Source organism: Microtus ochrogaster, chromosome 10, assembly GCF_000317375.1.
Source record: "Microtus ochrogaster isolate Prairie Vole_2 chromosome 10, MicOch1.0, whole genome shotgun sequence".
In the NCBI taxonomy this organism is placed as follows: domain Eukaryota; kingdom Metazoa; phylum Chordata; class Mammalia; order Rodentia; family Cricetidae; genus Microtus; species Microtus ochrogaster.
This window is the reverse complement of record NC_022016.1, coordinates 77,132,335-77,153,519: the sequence shown is the minus strand read 5'-3', so window position 1 is coordinate 77,153,519 and position 21,185 is coordinate 77,132,335. Positions and strand designations below refer to the sequence as shown.

Below are 21,185 nucleotides of genomic sequence, written 5' to 3'. Positions count from 1 at the left end.
AGTGTTTATTTTGATTATTCTACTCCTGAGAATAGTAAGATTACAATCTTGACTAAGAAAGCATACAAATTAAGCTATCTAACTCTAAATCAAAGCAACTGATTTCAAAATAAGTAACGTACAAAAACGATACATAACACCTACACACTGGGACAAAACAGTGAGTGTGATTAGCCAGCAACTTGGCAGCATATTTGTGATGCACGCGGCTTACTGTCTTACTATTAGTACCTAAAGCGGCTTGTTAAGTATGCTTGAGGAACAAGTAATGGCTCTTCAAAGTTTATTTGTAATGTATGTCCTGTATTTCTAACCTGTCATAATTAATTCAGTCCTCTTGCACTTTGCAATCTCCACAATAATAAGAACTTTATCAGGCTGGTGTTGGTATGAAGTGCCACAGCAAACCGAAATCCCACTGGGAGCAGTGCACAGACTTCTCCTCTAAGCAGCAAAAAGCTGTTATCATTTTCTGAATTACAGGAACTATAAAAGGACACTCTACTCAAGCTGCCGCTGAATGTCACCTGAAAAGCAATCACAAAAGGGCTCTGTCTTGGCTTATCTCTGAGCTCTGTCACTACGGCAACCAGCAGGGAATAAGTATCTGTGGGTCTATGAATTTCAGAATCCCATAAAAGCCAGGGCTAAAAAGGCATGTGCAGCCTCTCAGAGATTGACTGCATTAATACATTAGCAAATACTGTGAAACACTGGATAAATGTCAGCAATTATGGAAAAAGCGTCTAATAACGATATTCGTTGCCTGTCAAACTCCCATGAGGTTTGATATGTAACTGCCACTCAAAGACGCCTGTAATTTTATCTCTTTTATACATCTGAATCCACATCATTCAAATTTGTACTTTGAAAGTAATAAACTGCAAAAGAAGTTTGTTCCATCTTGATCATAACTGTCAACAAACATGCAATAAATGAGCAAAAAGGCTCCCATTGGCTTTGGGAAGAATCAGTACCAATAATTGCTTATAGATACTTATCTTTAAAAAACTATTTTCTACATGTAAAATATTAAACAATGCCATGGCATAAAACAACAATTGATTTGACTACCATAAACTCAGTTTGAACTCAAAGACCCTTTCTATGCCCAGGTGCTACCGTTAAGATTTCTTTTCAGAGGAGAAAATTTCTGAGAATTTACAGTCAATAAAACAAACTATATATATGTCTCCTCATCACATCACAAAATCCCATAGAATTTTTTAGATCCCAAACTGGTTATGATTCTGTTTTTCACTATATTTTTCAAACACAGAAGTACAGGCATTTGATAATATCTAAGACCCATGGGTCTAAAAGTACAATGTAATAGACCATCACTCTTCACATTCATATTTCCACTGCTCAAGAAAAGGACTTGTTAAGAAATCTTATCACACGCGTTACACCTGTTCAAATGCAATAGACAACGTGTTAACTTGCAAACACAAATGCCAAAGACTAAGTGCCACACATATGTACTAGAAACAACCTTCTAGAACAGGGTCAGGAACAGGTTGCAAAAACTACCTTTCTCAGGAACAGACGAAAAATCCCTTGTTTCTAAACAAAAAGGGGTACATTTCTAAAACTAGAAATTTTATAAACAGAAAATACTCATCCAGAAGTTATTTTTTGCTACTCAGTGATACATTCAGTATGAACGTGAGCAGTATTCACTGTTATTTTGTGCCAAGGCTAAACTGAAAAGTTTAGACTAAAAGAAAATTAATCTGAATTATTTCTTGTCCTCAAATAGGTCATGAAAGAAAGCTACATCAGTATGTTTTTCTTTGTTTTGGTTTGGTTTGGTTTTTGCTTGCTAGTTAAAAGAAAAGGTAATCTGGCCAAGTGTTGGTGGCAGACACCTTTAATCCCAGCACTTGGAAGGCAGAGACAAGCAGATCTTGGTGAGTTCCAGGCCAGCCTTGTTTAAAAAGCGAGTTCCAGGACAGCCAGGATGGTTACACAGAGAATCCCAGTCTCAAAACTGGTCTACAGAGCTAGTTTCAGGATGGCTAGGGTTACATAGAGAAACCCTGTCTTGAAACACAAGAAAAGAAAAAGAAAGGAAGAAAGAAAGCAAACTAAGCAAGCCTTAGGGAGCAAGACAGTAGAGTTCCTCTGTGGCCTCTGCTTCAGCTCCTGCCTTGATTTCCCACTCTACTAACCCTCAGTAATGGACTATGACCTGAGTGTAAGCTGAAAAACCCTTTCCTTCCTATGTGACTTTTGCTCCTGGTGTTTTGTCACAGTAACAGGAACCCTAACTCAGACATGCAATCCAGGCTTTATGCAGTGCCCACTCAGGAAATTCATGGAAGGAAAAGCACTCTGCGATAAGCTGCCTGGCTTTGGTGTTTTATAGAACTTTAGAGCAAGCTTCGTAAACCTTTAAAATTTGCAGTTTGTTTCTTTGTTGTTTTTATTTTTGAGACAGGAGACCAGGATGGCTTGAATTCAGAGATCTACCTGCCTCTGCCTCCTGAGTGCTAGGATTAAAGGCGTGTAGCTAGACATTTAAATTTTAATGTCTGCAAAATCATCTTTATGTAGAGAGTACGACCATAATATGACTGTTTTCCACGGTGGCTATACCACTAACACTCTCTATTCCTGTCTTGCCATTCAACCTATGTAATGGCATTTTTCATTTCCAATTCTGTACTGTTATCTCTACAAGTATATTTTATTTTTATATTTGTTTTCTCCTTGTTAACTTCGTATTTTCATTTAAAACCTTGGGCAAATTCATAGCATGTATAATAGCTGTTTGAAGTTCACACTTGCTGATTCCATTATCAAAGTCTTCTGTGCACATGACTTCTGACTGAAGTCTGTCCTGACGATGGGTCGGACTGTCTTCCTTGTCATATGTCTAATAACTTTGGACTGGATATTAGACTAGGCTTCACCACTGACCTTGAGCTTTATTTTTAAGCTTTAACAAATGGAATTCAAGAGGTCTTCAATATTGAGCTAATCTATTAATTCCACTAAAGTGTAACTCTTGATGGGATCTGCTGAAAGCCAGCTGTATTCACTGGGGCAAATGCTATGGTTGGTAGGCACTCACAACTGTCTGCAGTTCTTTCTCCTGGCAGCTCTTCTTTCCTGGGCCTTTGGAACATCACTCAATGAATGCACCTTGTGGCTGAAGACTTGGAAAACTCTACAGAAACTTTTTGGCTAGAATTTCTACAAATTTAGCTGTTGGAACTCAGAAGTTTCCTAGAAGAATAATGCAAGACTATCCCAGAACTAATTTGTTCCTTCTTCAAAGGCTTCAACACCTGCGCTGAGATGCCTCACACCTGAAGCTTCTGCGGTGGCAAACACCAGTAGGTAACCTCAGGACTTAGGAAGCTGAGGTGGGGGTGGGGGGGGAAGCACAGCTTAAAGCCAGACTGAGCTACACATGAAACAACAAAACAAAACAGCCCTGAGAAACAGTTGTTTCTTATTTTACCCTTCTTCTATTTGTTTGCACAAGAAGAAAATTCTCAGAGCAGTTACAACTTCACAGGAAGAAGAAACACTAGCAGGCCTGAGACTTTAATAAACTAAAATGAAGACTCCCAGAATTTGATGTAAGTGCCTATGAAGTTCCTTTAGGGAGCTTGTTTCTTTGTGCTCTATTGACTTAGGAAATGTTCTCATTGAGTATGCTCACTATACTACTAACTTCTTGCTCTACTCTGTACAGGATGGAATCAATTGCACAACTTTTCTTGCCTTTTAAAGCCAAACTTTTTCATTCTTCCTTTCTTTTTCTGCTTTCATTTTTTTCTTCCTTCTTCTGTTTAGCTTTTGTCCGTGTTATTTGGGAAAAAAAACCCTGTATGTTGACAGGGGCAATGAACTCCCGAAGCTACTGAGTCTCTCTACCATTCAGAAGCAACATTATCTATGACCTTGCCAAATAAAGCAAAGTCAGTGAAAATGTCCAAAGATTGCCTGAATCCAGCTGCCCTCAGACAGGTTAACAAAGTAATTTAAACAGCATAAGATGACCCTGAAGCTACTCAAAGAATGCTTTTGAATCTGAGTGTACAAGTGATATAAAGACGATGTTTACTCAAGGGAAAGGGACGTAATGTTTGTTGAATACCTACTAAATGCCAGACATTACACCAGAAGTTGAAAAACTGTAAAGGGTCTTATAGTAGATATTTTAGGTTCTTTGAGCCTCAAGTTTTTTTTCTTGTTGTTGTTGCAACTACATCCCTGCTAACATAACAGGAAAGTAATTATATACAATGTATAAATAAATGGCATGGGCGTGTCCTACTAAAACATTACTGACAAAAATAGATGGTAGAACAATTTAGGCTGACAGTCCTAACTGCCAACCTCTGCATTGTATCACATGTGTCTTTTACATTAGATATATACATATATGTAACTAATCGGTCCTATAAAAATGACTGCATTATACTAGGGCACTGTGGAAGACACCAACATTTTCAGCACTTTGGAGGCTGAATCAGACGTTCATAAAGTCAAAGTAAGACTAAGCTGAAGAAGATCCTATTTTAGAATACAAAGCAAGGAAAACTGGAACCTCCACATTATGTGACTGAATGTACTAAACCACTGAATCTTCACAATAGACTTTCAAAAATGTGTATATTGCCACCACTTTGTAGATGATAAATTACCTTATACAACTTATCCAAATAATAGCAATGTTGAAATTCAATGAACTCAGATTGGTTTGCTCACTTGTGTTTTGATTCATTAATGTATACTTTCTTTCACCTCTCTCTCACACCATTTAATCTTGGCCTGCATGGAAAAACAAACCTGGATGGAAAGTTGTCAGAACAAGTGAATGCCAGCATAAAAACTGTACATAAAAGAAGACATTAGATTGCTGTTGAAGAGAAGTTAAGATAAGCTGAATCTCATTCCGTGATATACTTCAGAAATATCCTTACAGAAATGGATTAGGGTGGCTGCATAGAAGCTTATACATTTACTTAGCGAAAGTGGTAAATACATGGAGGCTGGAGGAGTCTGCATTGGAACATAGCTTCTATGAGAAATGGGCAAAGGCACCTGCTCAAAAATATGGCTGTAACTTGACACCTACAAGGAAGAAATTGCAGAAGAAAATAGTCCCTATAAGAAAGATCAAACCAAGGGGCATTCCCTCATGCAGATTTTTGTTTTCACCATTATATTAAAAAGGTGTGTGAGTTGATGTGGGAAGGGAGGGGGGATTTTGCTTTGTTTTTATAGAGATGCCAGTGTACTGGATTTGCTTGGGTTATCTTGAATTACTAATGTGAAAATGCTTAAAGAGTTGTTTCCTGATCCCCCCCCCCAACTCACAAGCCCGCTAATCTCTGATTCTAAACTGTAATTTAGACAATGATAGAACTATGGAGGCTCACTAGTAATCACAAAAAAGAAAAGTATTAAAATAAAATTAAAGCTGCATGTCTCACACCAGTTAGAATGGCTAAGATCAAAAACGCTGATGGATAGCTGATACTAGAGAGGATGCAGAGTAGAAGAACACTCCACTGCTGATGGGAGTACATACTTGTATGGCCACTTTGGAAATCAGTATGGTGGTTTCTCAGAAAATTGGGAATCATTCTACCTCAAAACCCAGCAATACCACACTTGGCCATATACCTAAAGGATATACAATACCACAAGGACATTTGCTCAACTGTGTTCATAGCAGCATTATTTGTAATAGTCAGAATCTGGAAACAACCTAGATGCCACTTAACCAAAGAATGGATAAAGAAAATGTGGTACATTTACACAATGGAGTACTCTTCAGCGGTAAAATACAATTACATCTTGAAATCTGCAGGCAAACGGATGGAACTAGAAAAAAACAACCCAAACCCAGAACAATAAACACAGTATGTACTCACTCCTAAGTGGATATCAGATATAAAATAAAGCATTACCAGCCTATAGTTCATGACCCCAGAGAAGCTAGGTAAGAAGAAGAACCCTGAAAGAGACATGCATTGATCCCCCAGGGAAGCGAAGTAGACGAGATCTCCTGAGAAAACTAGAAGTGGAGGCGGGGAGGACAGGGGAGAACATGAGGGAACGGGATGGTTGAGATGGGGAAAGGAGGGAGAGGGAGAACAAGGAAAGAGATATCTTGATTGAGGGAACCATTATGTGGCTAGCAAGAAACCTCGCATTAGGAAAATTCCCAGTAATCCACAAGGATGACCCCAGCTAAGACACTGAGCAATGGTGGAAAGGGTGCCTGAACTGACCTTCCCCGTAATCTGATTAATGACTACCTTAACTGTCATCACAGAACCTTCATCCAGCAAGGTTGGAAGCAGATGTAGAGATCCACAGCTGGGCACTGGGCTGAGCTCCCAGAGTACAGTCAAAGAGAGGGATGAACAATATTATGAGCAAAGGGGTCAAGATCATGATGGGGATACTCACAGAAACAGCTGACCTGAGCTAGTGAGAGCTCACTGACTCTGGACTCACAGGACCAAGTTAGGCCCTCAGAATATACTTGTGTAGCTTGAGTAGTCTGTGGGACCAATGGCAGTGAGACCAGTACTTATCCCTGGTGCTTGATCTGGGTTTTTGAAATCCATTCTCTTTGGAGGGATGCCTTGCTCAGTCTAGATAAAGGAGAAAAGGCCTTGGTCCTGCCTCAAAGTGATATGCCAGACTTTGCTGACTTCCCAAGGGAAGCCTTACCCTTTTGGGGGAGGAGGGGGAAAGTGGAAACTGGGATTGGTATGTAAAATGAGAAAAGATTGTTTTAAAAAAAGAATTAGGAAAAATGAAGAGAAAATATATATAATAAAAAGGAAAATAAATTTTACTATCAAATTGAAAAAAAACTACATGATTCTCCTGCTTTATAAGCATTACTTTAAATGAACATATTGCATTATAATTAAGTATCTATGCATCGCTCATAGTGTTAAACTTATTTCTACTCTATGGAAGCCAACAGTGCCATCGCTCATGTGTTAGATGAGATTTCACCTACTTGCATCTCCTTGTCTCGCTGCATGAAAACATCCCCTGACTGCTGAAGCTCTGGACACCTATTTCCCTGGTGACAGAGTGTAAAGGAAACTAAAAGAGTTGTGGACAACATAAAGGATCTCATGCCCCATTAGAACATAGCTATAAGCAAAGAAATGTTTTAAGTCTGAAGAGATGGCAACGATGTTGTGAGGAATCGCTGATGTCACATATAGCTGGAAAACAGCACAAGACTGAAGTCTATAGGGTTCTGAGGTCCTTTATAGTACAGGAATCTAATTACACAAAGTCTATTCCTTTTTCCTGTTTTCTAAGTCAAAAAAATAATGACAACTGTACAGAAGAAAACACTTTCTTTGTTGCTCACAAGTGATTTTTATATAGTATAAAACATAAATGAAGTGTTATAAAATAACCCTTACATTCCTAAAGAGAAAAAGAAAAGCTATCTACATGTAAACTGTTATGCTACTTATTCATTTTCAATGTTTAGCTTAATTTACAATTTATGTTTATAACATTTCCCATCACCCCGAACTGATTAGTTTTTTGATCTGTGGTATCCCCATAAATTCATGGAGGAAGCCACTCTATGTATGTTCTTATATAATCAAAGCCACATAAAAAAAATCCTGCAACTGAGCAGCCAAAGTATAAAGAAAGTTCACTTTTAGTGACCTCTGTAGTCCATCTTCTAGCCTGGCAGTGGGAAGCAAGTATTCAGGTACTCGCCACTGAAGGCTAAGCTCTCCTAACTATTATGGCTACTGTCCTGAAAAGAAATTAGTTCTATTTCTGTTGGTAACACATTTCAGACTGTTTACACAGCTGACATTTCTCAGCTGTCCTCAATTCATGCCCTAAGCTGTGAGGACTAGCTTGTTTTGTAGCAGATGCCTCCACTTAAGTGTTTTCAGTAAGTATAAAAACAACAACACCTGCAACAAAATAAATTACTTGCAAAGCACTAGCATTACATGTTTTCAAAGTCCCAATGAAACAAATTTTCTAAGATTTGGCTAGACTCTCTCCAAAAACCATAGTTACGACTTTTTGGCCTCAACTCAAGCACTGGAGCTAGAAGATCTGCTGTGGCACTAGTTAAAAGCCGCCGCCTGGCCCTACACATCTTTGTTGTGTCAAATCATGCAGTTCAAGGCACATCCTGCCAATGTGGCAACATTTGCTCTGGGGAAGTGTGGGCAGGCACCACTTCACAGGTCTTGGGAAAAGGTGCAAATATGAATAATGAGGCAACAGGATGAAGCTTACTGGGGATTCCCTCTCCTGCTTGCCGTGACTCATACAGCACCAGGTAGTGTTACAGTTTTGGACACACTCAGCTTAGTCTGCTTCTTGTAGCTTACTCAAGAAATGGAATCACATTGCAACTCTTTGCTAAAAGTAAAATCTTACACAAATATTAAAACATGGGTCTCATAAAATACTGTATCAAACTAAGTCAATAAATTAGGACACATAATGTATAAGGTACTTTAGTACAGAGGAATAGGTCCTATTTTACTTACTTTTCCTGTTATTTTTGAGTTTGTACATTATCAGCTTATTTCCTGGTTTCTGCAACTGTGGTGTCAAAACCATTTTTATCTAAAATTAGAACATGTAGATCTACTCTTAAGCCTGTGCAGCCTTGCATTTTAAAAATTTCCCCATCATCTTCTGACATCTTTTTTGTTAATTTCATTGGTTAAATAAAGAGACTGCCTTGGCCCTTTAATAGGACATAAAATTAGGTAGGCAGAGTAAACAGAACAGAATGCTGGGAGAAAGAAGCTGAGTCAGACGGTCGCCATGATTCTCCCACTCCAGACAGACACAGGTTAAGATCTTTCCTGGTAAGCCACCTCGTGGGCTACACAGATTATTAAAAATGGGTTAGCTCAATATGTAAGAGCTAGCCAATAAGAGGCTGGAACTAATGGGCCAGGCAGTGTTTAAAAGAATACAGTTTCCGTGTAATTATTTCGGGTATAAAGCTAGCCATGCGGGCGGCTGGGTGGCAGGACACAGCCCTGCCGCTCCTATTTCAACAATCTTCTGTATTTATTGTCACTTTAGTCACTTACTACTGACTTTAAATTACAGTAAATTTCAAATATATCAACCATGTATATCACTCAGATTCAATACTGCCCAATAGATGGATAATCTGGATCACGTCTACTCTCACGCATTCCTGGCCCCACAGGTAATTTTGTAGCAAAGTGCAGATAGTCTTTCATATGCTCATATCAGTCAATCCTTGTCTATCATATTGAGCTATTGCTGATGTCTTTCCTGTCTACTGTAAGACACTCAGTTTAAATATGTTATCGTTAATCTTCATAAAAATGGTGGAAAGTGGCCAAGCTTTAGAGAATTCTAGTGATGTGCTTGGATCTTAAATTATGTACTTTTTAGTCGTATTTATGTCTTATAATGAGTTTTAAACAACACTAAGAACATTTCTATTTTTTTGTGTGTGTCTTCTTAGACCCTAACAGGAAAAACAAAACAATCAAATGAGAAACTCCAAAGTAAGCAAACAAAATTTACCAAAAAGCCAACAACTACAGTCTTTTTTTTTTTTTTGGCAGTAGCCAGTGATCAATAATTCTAGTATTATACTATTATAAAAGTGATAGCAAAGAGTCCTACTGTTTTCTAAATCTTTTTAAAATTTTTGAAACCCAAGCATTTTCCCAAAGGCACACAGTTTATAACTAGACTTAAATAGCATATTCATCAATAAACTGTCTTAAAATTATTTTGTCTTCCAAAAAGAATTTTTTTTAAATGTTAGGAAGCATTGACAGAAGAATAGAAATTGGCCAGACAGTTGTAGTATTTATTAGAAAAATATGAGGAGCTAATTCAATTCTTAGCTACAACCATGAGTTTAGTATTACACAGTGTTTGCAAAGGCCTTGATTCTTTTTAGCATTGTTTATCTTTAAAAATTCGATTTTAACTTAGAATTCCTGAAACATTCTCCTATTTGCATTTTAAAATCTTATGGTTTAGAGAGATTACTTAGTGGTCATGAGCACTTCCTGTTCTTCCAGAGTACTGGAGTTCAATTCCCAGAACCCACAGAGGATATGACACCCCCTTTATGTAAGCCACCACCAACAGACACATATAAAAAAATAAAAATAAAAAGTGACTGATTCTAATGACATATTGCTATACCAAGAAGAGGACATGCATCATGAAGCCCTCGTCAGACAAGCTACTACTTGGAGTAGATGGTAATTAGCATTGAGACACAGCTGGATGGACAATGAGCAGAGCTTGAGATGCTTTGGAGTACTCAGCCCTAATGAGGTCTGCATCACGCTCCTACCTTCAAGACTCAGGAATCTATGCAAAAGAGGGAACCAAATTATTACATGAGCCAGAAGAGGTGGACAACCTCGAGGGAAAAAGTTATACAAGAGGACTGATGTGCATACAAACTCATGGACTTTGACTACTACCTGGTACGCAAATCTAAGTCAAACAAAATCCTAGTATAGAGAAGGAAAAGTGGGCACAAACTCATACCCATAGCTAAGTTATTTGAAATCAGCTGGTAGGAGGGGAAAAATCAGTTTTCTCCAACGGAGTGAAAATGGATCTATCAACCAACTCCATTATGGGCCTTATGTTCAGGAAGATCTAGCCAACATGAATCAGAGTTCAATATATTGCATGAAATTCTCTAAAGATAAATAAAAAGTTTTGGACAAGCAAAACCAACCCCAAAACAAGGCAGTTATCTGTTTAGAATAGGTAAGTTAGTAAATATGGGGAGAGATTGAACAAAACTTCAAGTCAGTAGACTTCTTGTGATGAAAAGATTTCTTCTTTAGGAAAAGAGTTAATTATTGAAAATTGGCAGAGATGGAAAAGGTTTCCAAATTTATAATAGAAAGTATTTAAAAATGATATTACTGTCAGATAACACACTAATTTTTAAAATTTTTATGGTAATAAATGTATTTATTTATTATATTAAAGATATGTGCTATTTATGTCAAGTATAAAAAGGAGAAATTCTTTTGAATTTAATAATTTTTAAAGCTACAGACCCTTCACATAACACACATGCATACATGAATATGTATATAAATGTATGTATGCATTTGATTTTGAAATAACTATAACATAGGAATTTTTTTCACCTTGAACATCTTATTAATATTAACCACATATATTCTCAAAGAAAAATTTATGTCAAATCAAGCAATACTATTATTCTTGACACTGATACCTATCATTACCAAAATATTACTGTGCTTGGCTTAAGACATTTGTTCTATAAATCTGTTCAAATTATTACAATTTTTCAAAATTTTTGACATGATGTGATGTAAATAAAAAGTTCTTTCAGTGGAAAATTCAAGAGCATTTGATTTCGTTTCTAAGAGCCAACTATATTGAAAAGGGAGGCTATAAACTGGGCAGGAACTTACTGAGTCATCAGTGGCAGAAGCTGGCCAGCCCTCCCATAACTGATGTCGAACAGGTATACTCGTAAGGTCATACACATTTCTCTTTACCTAGAAAAAGAAAGCAATAGAATTACAACAGGATTTTGACATTATTTTAATCATGGTAGCTTTAATTCATTTAACATAAAACATGTTTTATATTTTCTTTTAGCTTCAAAACAATAATTTAGACTACAAGTCAGAAAAATTTTACAAAAGGCTAAAAATACAATAAAAGTCAGAGCAAAATTTCAATGAAGGCTAGGTAAAGTAGTATTTCAAAAACTAACTTTCTTTTGATAATGATTGATTTGGGGGGTATATGCACGGTGTGTAGATGGATATGTGCATGTGAGGAAGGGTACACTCAGAAGCCCAGAGGCATGGGAGTCTCTGAGCTGGAGTTACAAGAAGTTAGCTAGGGTTTCTGCAAGGGCAGTGCACACTCTCAAGCTGAGTTCTCATCACTGCTGACTTTAGGTAATCGTGCACTGAAACCTGACTACATCTATATATGCTTGTAAGTAATTTAATCTGAAAACTTTATGATTCAAACAAAAAAGTACACTTCAAGTTTTCATTTATGAGAAGAAAGTGAATTTTGGTTAAAATGGAGTAAGGGACGTAATTTTTAATTTGAAAGGCACAGAACAATACAAAGCAGGTTAGATGATTTCTTTGACATCACCCCAAATTAAAAAGTAAGCTGAGGTTTCTATTAATATCATATTTTAGCCTGTCCTAAAGACAAAATAATTGCTACAAATTGAGTTCCAGGACAGTCATTAAAAAGACTTAGTGAGATCTTGTCTCAAAACAAGCAAACAAACAAAAATAAATAAATAGAAACAACACTAAAATTTTTGCCTACCAGTATTATTCAACCTTTCACTTTAAGGGGAGAAGAGTTAAATCATCAAAACAAGGCTGTGGGGAGTTCAACTACCTATCTGCTGTCCAGTGACTTATGAAGGGTCATACCTTGCTGGGGGTGCTGGTCAAAACCTGCAACTGCTGTATTCCATTGCAAGGCAGGAGGAACTCCAGCAAGGGACCAGCTTGGACAATTTAGAAGGACTCTGCAAAGCTTAATCCCCCAAAGGATCATATCTTTCTTTAATTTCTTAGCATTTTTCTAAAAAACATATAGGAATTCTATTTCATTCTTCATTTACAATTACGATAATTAGCTAATTATAATAATGAAGAGACAGTCCATCTGATAGTATACTCTTCATCCAGGCTGATTTTGAGATGTTGCACTATCTTTTAACATTTCAATATGGCTGCTCAACCAGCAGCACTCAAGCAAGCTTCTAAAGGGCAGAACTGTAGAGTGCCATGCTGTTTAGCTACAGCATTTTGCTATCATCATCATCATCATCATCATCATTGTATCTTTATTACACACTAACAGATCTAAGTTATCTTTCCAGTGAAACAGAGATATGCACAAACTAAGGGGATAAATTAAACATGGAATTCAATCTAATTTTATCTTTAACATACACCTGTGGGAGAAAAGAATCAGTAACTGAGATCTGAGGCACTTGGGACACAGTTTGAACACACACACACACACACACACACACACACACACACACACACACACACACACTCAATTGAAACAGGCAGTTTTTCTCCACAGCTAACATGCAGCATTTTTCTTACAGTTGCCACATCAAGTTTGGAAATTCTGATTAGTCCTTGCCAATCTGACAACTTGGCCAAAGGCAACTGGACCTGACGTAAGCACTTTGGTTAGCTGAGTCTATTTAGTTGCACTTATGTATTACTGCTCTTGGGGACAAAGGTGCTTCAATAATCCAAAGCATTACATTCATAAAAAAGACAGAAGAGAAAGCAGGAGGAATCTGTAGACTTCAAGACAAAATTTCTTTCTTTAAACTTATGTTTGGAGTGCCCAAATAAACCAGAGTTCATCAGCTATTTTCAAACAAAAGCAGAAGAAAAATGTGTATGTGTTGGAAAGGTGGAGAGGTTACCCCATCATTGGAAACTTACACAAACATAATGGGCACAGAAACAATGATATACTATTATGAAATAAACAGTATTTCATGTTTCCTTACTCATATATAGTTCACTGAACTGAGTGACATTCCTTTGCTGTCCTAAGCCTGAAAAGCAAGTTCTGGCTATGGTGCTATGTTGGTATAAAGCGCAACGCCAGACTGATGTGCTGAACAAAAGTGATCAAAGTTAAATTCATGTTAGCCATTGCACAAGTATTTGGCTTCATTGTCCTTCCAAGAAAGACATCTGTTAAGCTACTTGTCATAGAATAAACTAGTTAATGCAGAGAGAACTTAGCTGCGAGAGTACCATGTAAAGGATATTAGGCTAAAGTTTGATTATTCCAAAGCAAAGGCTATATTCAAAAAGTACTCTCAGATTGTGACAAAAACATCTTATGCTAAACTACAATCATTAAACAGCAATTTAAGTGAAAACAAATTGGCTTTTCAGAATTAAGTTCATGCTGTAAGCATAGGCAGACTTTACCATTACAAAACAAAGTGGTAAGACACCAAAAAAATTCCATTGTCTTTACTGATGTGTATTCAATTAAAGTTTAAATCACAATTGTATAGGAAAGGAAAAATTAACAAGTACCCAAAGCAAATGTACCAGAAATTATTTTTAAGTAGTCTTTGAGGAATTTGAATGACAAAAAACAACTGTGTATATAATGATGCAGATGAATTTGAAGTTCCTATGAAGCAGATCAAAGACACACAGTTCTCCTCTGGGAGAGAGACTAAAGAGAAAAGAAGTGGGGAGAAACAAGGGGGTGGGCAAGAATAAGGGATAGGGATGATAGAGAGAACAGTAAAAGAAAACGGAAGAAAAAAAGATAGAAATGGCCTGAGGTGAGAAAAAAGAAGAAAGTAACTGAGGGATGTGAGTGTCTGAGAAAGGAGAAGGAAGACACGGAGTTGGTACACTGCAGCCGACATCCTCAGCTGGTGATACTGTGCCATTTCTGATGCAGTTTCATCTTTACAGACTGTTAAGTTCCAGTTAAGTAAGAACAAGTGACACTTTATTGGATAACATTTCCTAAGGGACTTTTTTGTCTGACTTATTTTCTTTGATTAACAGTGGCTCAAAATCAGGCTGAACCTTCAAAATCCTTTCAATTCTTGCTTTGTGTTAAGCTATATATCGATGAGATTTTTGGCTGCTAAGCCACGCAAATGCCTCATTTAGTTCTGAATGAATACAATAAGTACTATGGTTGCCAGTTCAACATTAAAACGAATTTGAATTTCAAGTTCTAGATTAACCATAGATTTTTCTGGAATTTGCTTTCTAGATTTTAAGAGAATTTTTCTCCACTACTTCATATGAGTATAGGAACACACACACCAGAAAAACTTGAGAAAGTGCAGAATATGGTTTTGATTTCTTACTTTCATTGGTGACATGTATTTAAATACTACAATATTTTTTTAAAATGCTAATTTTCTCTACTTCAAAATCATAGTGTCTCAATATTTATGGAGATTATAATATTAAACCTAGTACTGGAAGGACAACATGCTCAATAAAAGTATTCATAAGGACTTATCTTTCCCCCAAGTTTTCTTTTAAATTCACTTAAAATTTCAAAGAGCTTTTCTTTGAGTGAAATTTCATTAGAACTTCTTAGAGAAAGATTCTTAGGAAAGTTACACTACTAGAATGGTAAACTTTAAAATTTAGACTCAAAAATTAACCTCAAATGAGTTGTTATTAATTATTCCAACTGAAACTAATAGGCCTATAAAGTTTAGTAAAGAACACTGTCAGTTATAATAAAGCCACTGCTTGTGAACTAAATACTGATAAAACTATCAAAACTTTTTTCAGGGAATTTTAAATGTCACCCATGTATGTGCTGTAGCGTAAACAAAAGCAGAACTTGAGTTCGAATTCTAGCCCCACAGCAACTACTGTGGGCCAAATGATGGGGCCTTTTTGAGATTTAGTTCACTCATCCTTAGATGAGAATAAAACTTGATCATTTCTGCTTTTCAATGCTATAAAATCCTAGGAATTCATGAAGATACCAGAGTTAATCCTGGGTGCAGAAAAAGAAGAACTAAATATATGTAGGACAAGGACGTAATGGGGGCATTTACAACCATTCAGGATCTAGTCTTAATTTTCTAAAATGGAAGAATTAAAGTAGAGTCAATAAATATAACAGACATCAAAGAGAAAAATACAAATAATCCCAGATGAGAAAGATATAGAAGCATTTCAAATCATTTTTCTCGGATAAAGAAAATCAAGTCCTTATTCTCTTATACTTCAATAAAAACCTATTTTCCCCTCACAAGATGTCATTTTAAAATAAAGCCCATCACACAGTTTTTGAAGTAACTATTCCTTCTCATCAGTGAGATAATGTCCTGGACAGAAAACTACTACCTATGTGTTAACAGTTATAAAGATTTTTTAATTCACTTCACTAAAAAGGTTTGAAATTGGACCCTTTAATTTTTATTTAACACTTAATGTAGGGAAAATATACTTAACTAAATAATGTTCAGAAGAGTTTTAAATGGGCTCTGGATTTTCTGAATTAAGATACTAGCGAGCAAACATTATCATCTTTACAAAAAGAATCATGAAATGGCAGGCGTCCAGTGTGATTTTTCTGCCACTGTTACAAGACCCAGCAGAACCAGAGCTTGTTCAAATTTGAAATATATGGAACTATGAGCTGCAACTGCATGGAACAAGGAAGTGTTTGCTGTGGTCTGTTTAAATCAAAACAAGGCAACAACCAGGCTGAGTCCCAGTTTCCTGGCAATCTCTGGTTTTCTGAAAGACTGGGTAGTTAGGAAACCAATCACTGCTGATTCAGAGCGAATGGGCTTTGAACACATACTACATGTCTAATGCCTTTCTTTTTTCTTCTTTTTAACATACTGCACATGCACTGCAGTTGCACATGGATTTGTTTTACTAAGATGCAAGTCTAAAAATCCTTCCTGAACAAAAAAACGTTTGAAACCGGATGGTGCAAGGGGAATGAGAAGGTGGCATCAGTAATCAAATGTTAATTAGCAAGCTTTTCCCCTTCCCCCAGGGCTGGCCTGTGTTAGAGAATTCAAATCAGAAATCAATGCTCCAAGTGTTTAACTATTACTTCTTCTCATTAACCATTAAAAGACCAAGCAATTTTCTCCTCATAAAAACAGTAACTCAAGAATTTCTTTTTCTCAAATACCACCTTTCCAGAAAACAATGAAGAGGCCTATAAAATTCAAGTGCTTTTCAACGAGGCTTGAACAAACTGTATTCTGCACTTTTAAAACATCTTTTGATTCTAAATGAATTCTTCATTTTAACAACTGTACCTTAGTCCTGCTTTTACCATACTTACAAAACGTATTTTGCTTCTTCCCTATAAAGGAACGGGGCAGCAGGCATTGTACGAGATTACTGGGATGGTAATGAAAAGAATCAAGTACAGAATCTAGCTTAAACACATATATTTGAAATGGATTTTGGCCATCAGGAAAAACTAATGAAATAAGGTAGAGCATTTCTACTAGATACACGACAATTATACTGAAACATTGGTGAGAATAAAAATACTGTAAAAACTACAAAAACTACATTACATGTAAACCAAACTAACTTAAGTTGTAGATTTAAACAAACCTAAGTTTATATCTTTACTTAAAAGTTAAGTCTACATTTAAAGACAAAAGACTTTTTTTCTTAAGTCTTGGTATACCAAGCTGGCCTAGAACTATATAGAACAGGCTGACTTCAAATACTCTGATCCTTCTGCCTCCATTACCAGTAGTATATACCACCACAAGAGGCTTATGTGGTGCCATGAAAATAATCCATGGCTTCATGCATGTTATGCAATCACTTTACCGACTGAATTACATCCCTAGCTCTCAAAACATAATTCTGAAAGACTTATAAAAATCCATAATAGATGAGAAAACAAACTATACAGCACAAACATTAAAAATTTAGTGGATTAAAAGAGATTCTAGAGAAACTGTGAAGTAGAAAATAATGACACCATAAACAAATGAGGTCAATGACTTTTCTATGACACTATTTCTCAAAGCAGTAGTGATATCAACTTGAAGGAATTAGAGACACATACTCCTGGGCCCTGCGCATCCCAGTGAGCTGGACACTCTGGGGCCTTGCATGATGAGTCAGAATATGTCCTGAAGTTTAAGAATTAGAGATTTTATATACAGGGTCCTCCAGGCAGCCATATCTCTTTAGTTAACTGATTTCTAAACCTTTCAAAGTCTATGCTTAAGGGGTCCTATCCTTTTTAAGAATGAATAAATTTCTAGAAATGCCATAAGGTAGGTGGGATTAGATAGCAAACTGCTATCACTGAAATCCCTGAACCTTATAAATTTACTATCCTTCAATAAATTCAGACACTGTGGAAAGTAACAAGTGTTTCCACCTATTTCTGTCATAGTGAGTTTATGCTAGAAAATGGGTGGTGTATTGCTTATAGTGAATAAAACAGCAGGGACTCAATAAATTCTCTTAAAATTCCCCCCCCATATAAAATGAAGAAAATTAATAAGTTTGTACCATCAGAAGAAAATTATCAATTAAGTAAAACCTAGAAATAAAATAGCTGCCACAATATAAGAACATTTTCAGGAGTCTTATGTTAGATGACATACGTTCTATAAAGTCCCACTGGTTCAATTTTGTTCTGGTCTACTACTGGTAGAGCATGTGTCCAGCATAGGCAAAGCTCTGGGTCAGATCCCCAAGAGAACAGAGGGCAACAAAAAAGACAAGACAAAAGACTGTGCATGAACCAGAAAGAACTCGTAAGTCAGAAATGTTTTGATTTTAAATTTTAATTTCAATGGGTAAAACAAGATGTGACAAAAGCAATGCACTGGTTAATTTCAAGGATTGTATACGTGTTACCAAATATGTGGCTGCAAGCACATTCACTGTAGCCTTGACCACCAAACACAAAATTGGCACAACCTAATGCAGAAGATAGCTAAATGAATGAAGTATGCAACGCTAAAGTGACCGGCTGAGAGAAGAGAGCAACTAACTAGTCAGGCAGTTTTAGAGCAGGAGAACTTGCCCCAAACTAAGAGCTCCTGGACACATGGTGGATGTGCTCTCTCCAGCCAGTCTCAGACCTACAGAGCCATCTAGGGATCGTTTCTGCCTCATCATACCAACTGTCTTCTTTCTCATTTATGCTTTCTAGAATAAAATTTCTAAGACTTGGACATCTATCGTCCATATATTTCCCTCTTTGAATTTACAGGAAAAGAAACAGGAGTCACTCACTCCGCGACTATCTCCTATGGCTGTGAGATTCCAGCGCCTTAAATACTGAGTTAAAGCCCAGTGAAGTAAGAGAAAAGGGCTCCATCGACTTCAAAGACCCCACTTTTTATTACACTGAAGTAGGGCCCAAGTGTATCCCAAAGGCCAGTAAACCTGTATTGCTTGTTTCTACCAGCAAATCGCGCTAGGGAATCATGATTCCTATTTGTTTTCATATGGTTTCTGACTGCTTCTGTACTGCCAAGTTAGCAGAGTAGATCCAATACGCCAAAATATTTTGAAAATTTAGAAAATAATATTATCTCACCCTTTTCATGGGGAAAAAAAGCTACTTCTTGATGAAGAAGATAATATTGCTAACTTTTCAAGATGTTAAAAAAAAATGGGGGCTACAGCCATAAACATGACATGTATCACCTCCTCCAAAGCTCAGGAAACATTGAGGAATGTGGGGGGGATGGGGTGTAAGAGCCATAGAAGTAGAGGAGAGGTGTGGACATAACAGAGATGCAGCACTCTGGCTCACAGCAGGTATAATTACCTGCAGAATAGCTCAAGACTGGGACTAACAACACACACTGTCATGGAAGGGAGAAGGTTTCACCCCTGCCTGGGAAATTTTCTTCTGTGGTGTAGCCAATGGTATAAAATACTTGTCCCTGCAAAGGACCCTAATGAAACTCACTGGTTTAAAAAATTGATTAAAAACAAGATACGAAAAAAGATGAGGGACTAGCTGGAAAGATAAAAGAGCTTAGTGGGAAAGGGAGGGAGACAAAGGATAAGGGAAGCTAGCAAGGAATGAATATGGTGGGAATACATTATACATATGTATGAAAATGTTATGATCAAACTCATTATTATGTGCAATTAATAAATGCTAATATTTTTAAGAGCTAGGGGCTAAGGATACAGCCCAGTTGTAGAGTGCTTGCCTATTATACACAATGCCCCACGTTTAATTCCCAGTACCACAAAAAAAGAGAAAAAATTAAAAAATAACGTTCTTGTTGCTTACTTAAATATATACATATATGCATACACATATCCATACTCTATTTATTATTCATAGAAAACCATAAAGATATACAACAATTTTATCCTTTCTATGTCATGAGATTATGACTCATTTCATATTTTGTATATTTTTATCTTTTTCACCTTTAATGAGAAGTTTTCAAAATGTTTTTATTCAAAGTAAAGAAACTTGTACCAGAACAACCTGGGTTTTTATTTCAGTAGTTCTGTTAATTACTGGATGTTTCTTAGTATAGAAGTGGGGCAGGAAACTGACCAAGCACTAACAGCAAGAAGTTCCTAGTTTATATTAATGTATCATGCCAACAATAACCTTTACTTGTATTATTTTTTCTGCATCTGTCCTTTATTGTTCTTTTGATTTTTCCAGTGATTCTCTTATTTTGTAATTTTCTACCAAATAATTTACACACAAGATTTGGTGATACAATGTCATATATTCTCCATATTCTTGAGTACATATTATACAATACCACTCAAAATTATCCAATTTCAATAAACTTTCTCTACAATGTTGTAAAACAGGTACAGAGGCCAGAGCACTTCATATCCTCTCTTTTTTTTATAATTACTATCTTTATTTTACAAATACAGAAACTGAGCTCACATAAAATAATTGATTCAAGCTTCCTCCACTTAGTAGATGTGAGTACAGAGTCTAATGTAGCCCTATAAAACTCTAAGGTTGGAGATTCTTTCATAATTACAATAGATTTCTTAACCTGCATTTTTGTAAAATAAAAGGTTGTGGTGAGTTATTTTAAAATTCTTTCTACCTGACACTTTTATAACTGTAAATAAGAAAATTCTTTCTTATCTTCTTCAAGAGAGAAGGCCTCACTACCTAATCCAGTCGGGCCTGGTCGTCCGTGCTTAGCCTAACTTTGAGAGTACTGGGATTACTGTCATGTACTACCACATAGACAAATTTATGACTTTTCTATAGGACCATTCAAACATATGCTAAACAGTGGTCATCAAGTAGTAACAAGTGAGAGTGACCAACTACAGGCAGTCTCCATCACAAAAGCAAGCAAACCTTTACACATCTGTCATACTGAACAAGCAATAAAGTAAAGTGGCTGATTCTCAACTCTTGCACTATTAAGTGCTATTTAGAAAGTAAAACTACCAGAGCAAATAGCAACTAGTTATTATTACATAACCGACAGCTGCTTCCAAGAGGTCACAGACACCTGAGAAAGAAACAGCAAGACTGACAATCATCATCATAATCATCGTCAAAATAATTAAACCAAAGCAGAAGAAGAAAAGGATATTAAGATAATACTAAGGAAGCTTTATCATAGGACTGTCAGCAATCTCAATCTC

The 21,185-nt window shown here is 36.5% G+C and overlaps 1 protein-coding gene across 1 annotated transcript in view; it reads right to left on the bottom strand.

The window, feature by feature from the left end:
- Positions 1-21,185, bottom strand: part of Faf1 (Fas associated factor 1) — a 288,528-nt gene that overhangs the window by 141,880 nt on the left and 125,463 nt on the right. Inside the window, exon 8 of the mRNA XM_005353630.2 lies at positions 11,463-11,549. Coding sequence (XP_005353687.1) covers positions 11,463-11,549 — 87 coding nt within the window. The remainder of the gene's footprint in view (positions 1-11,462; positions 11,550-21,185) is intronic.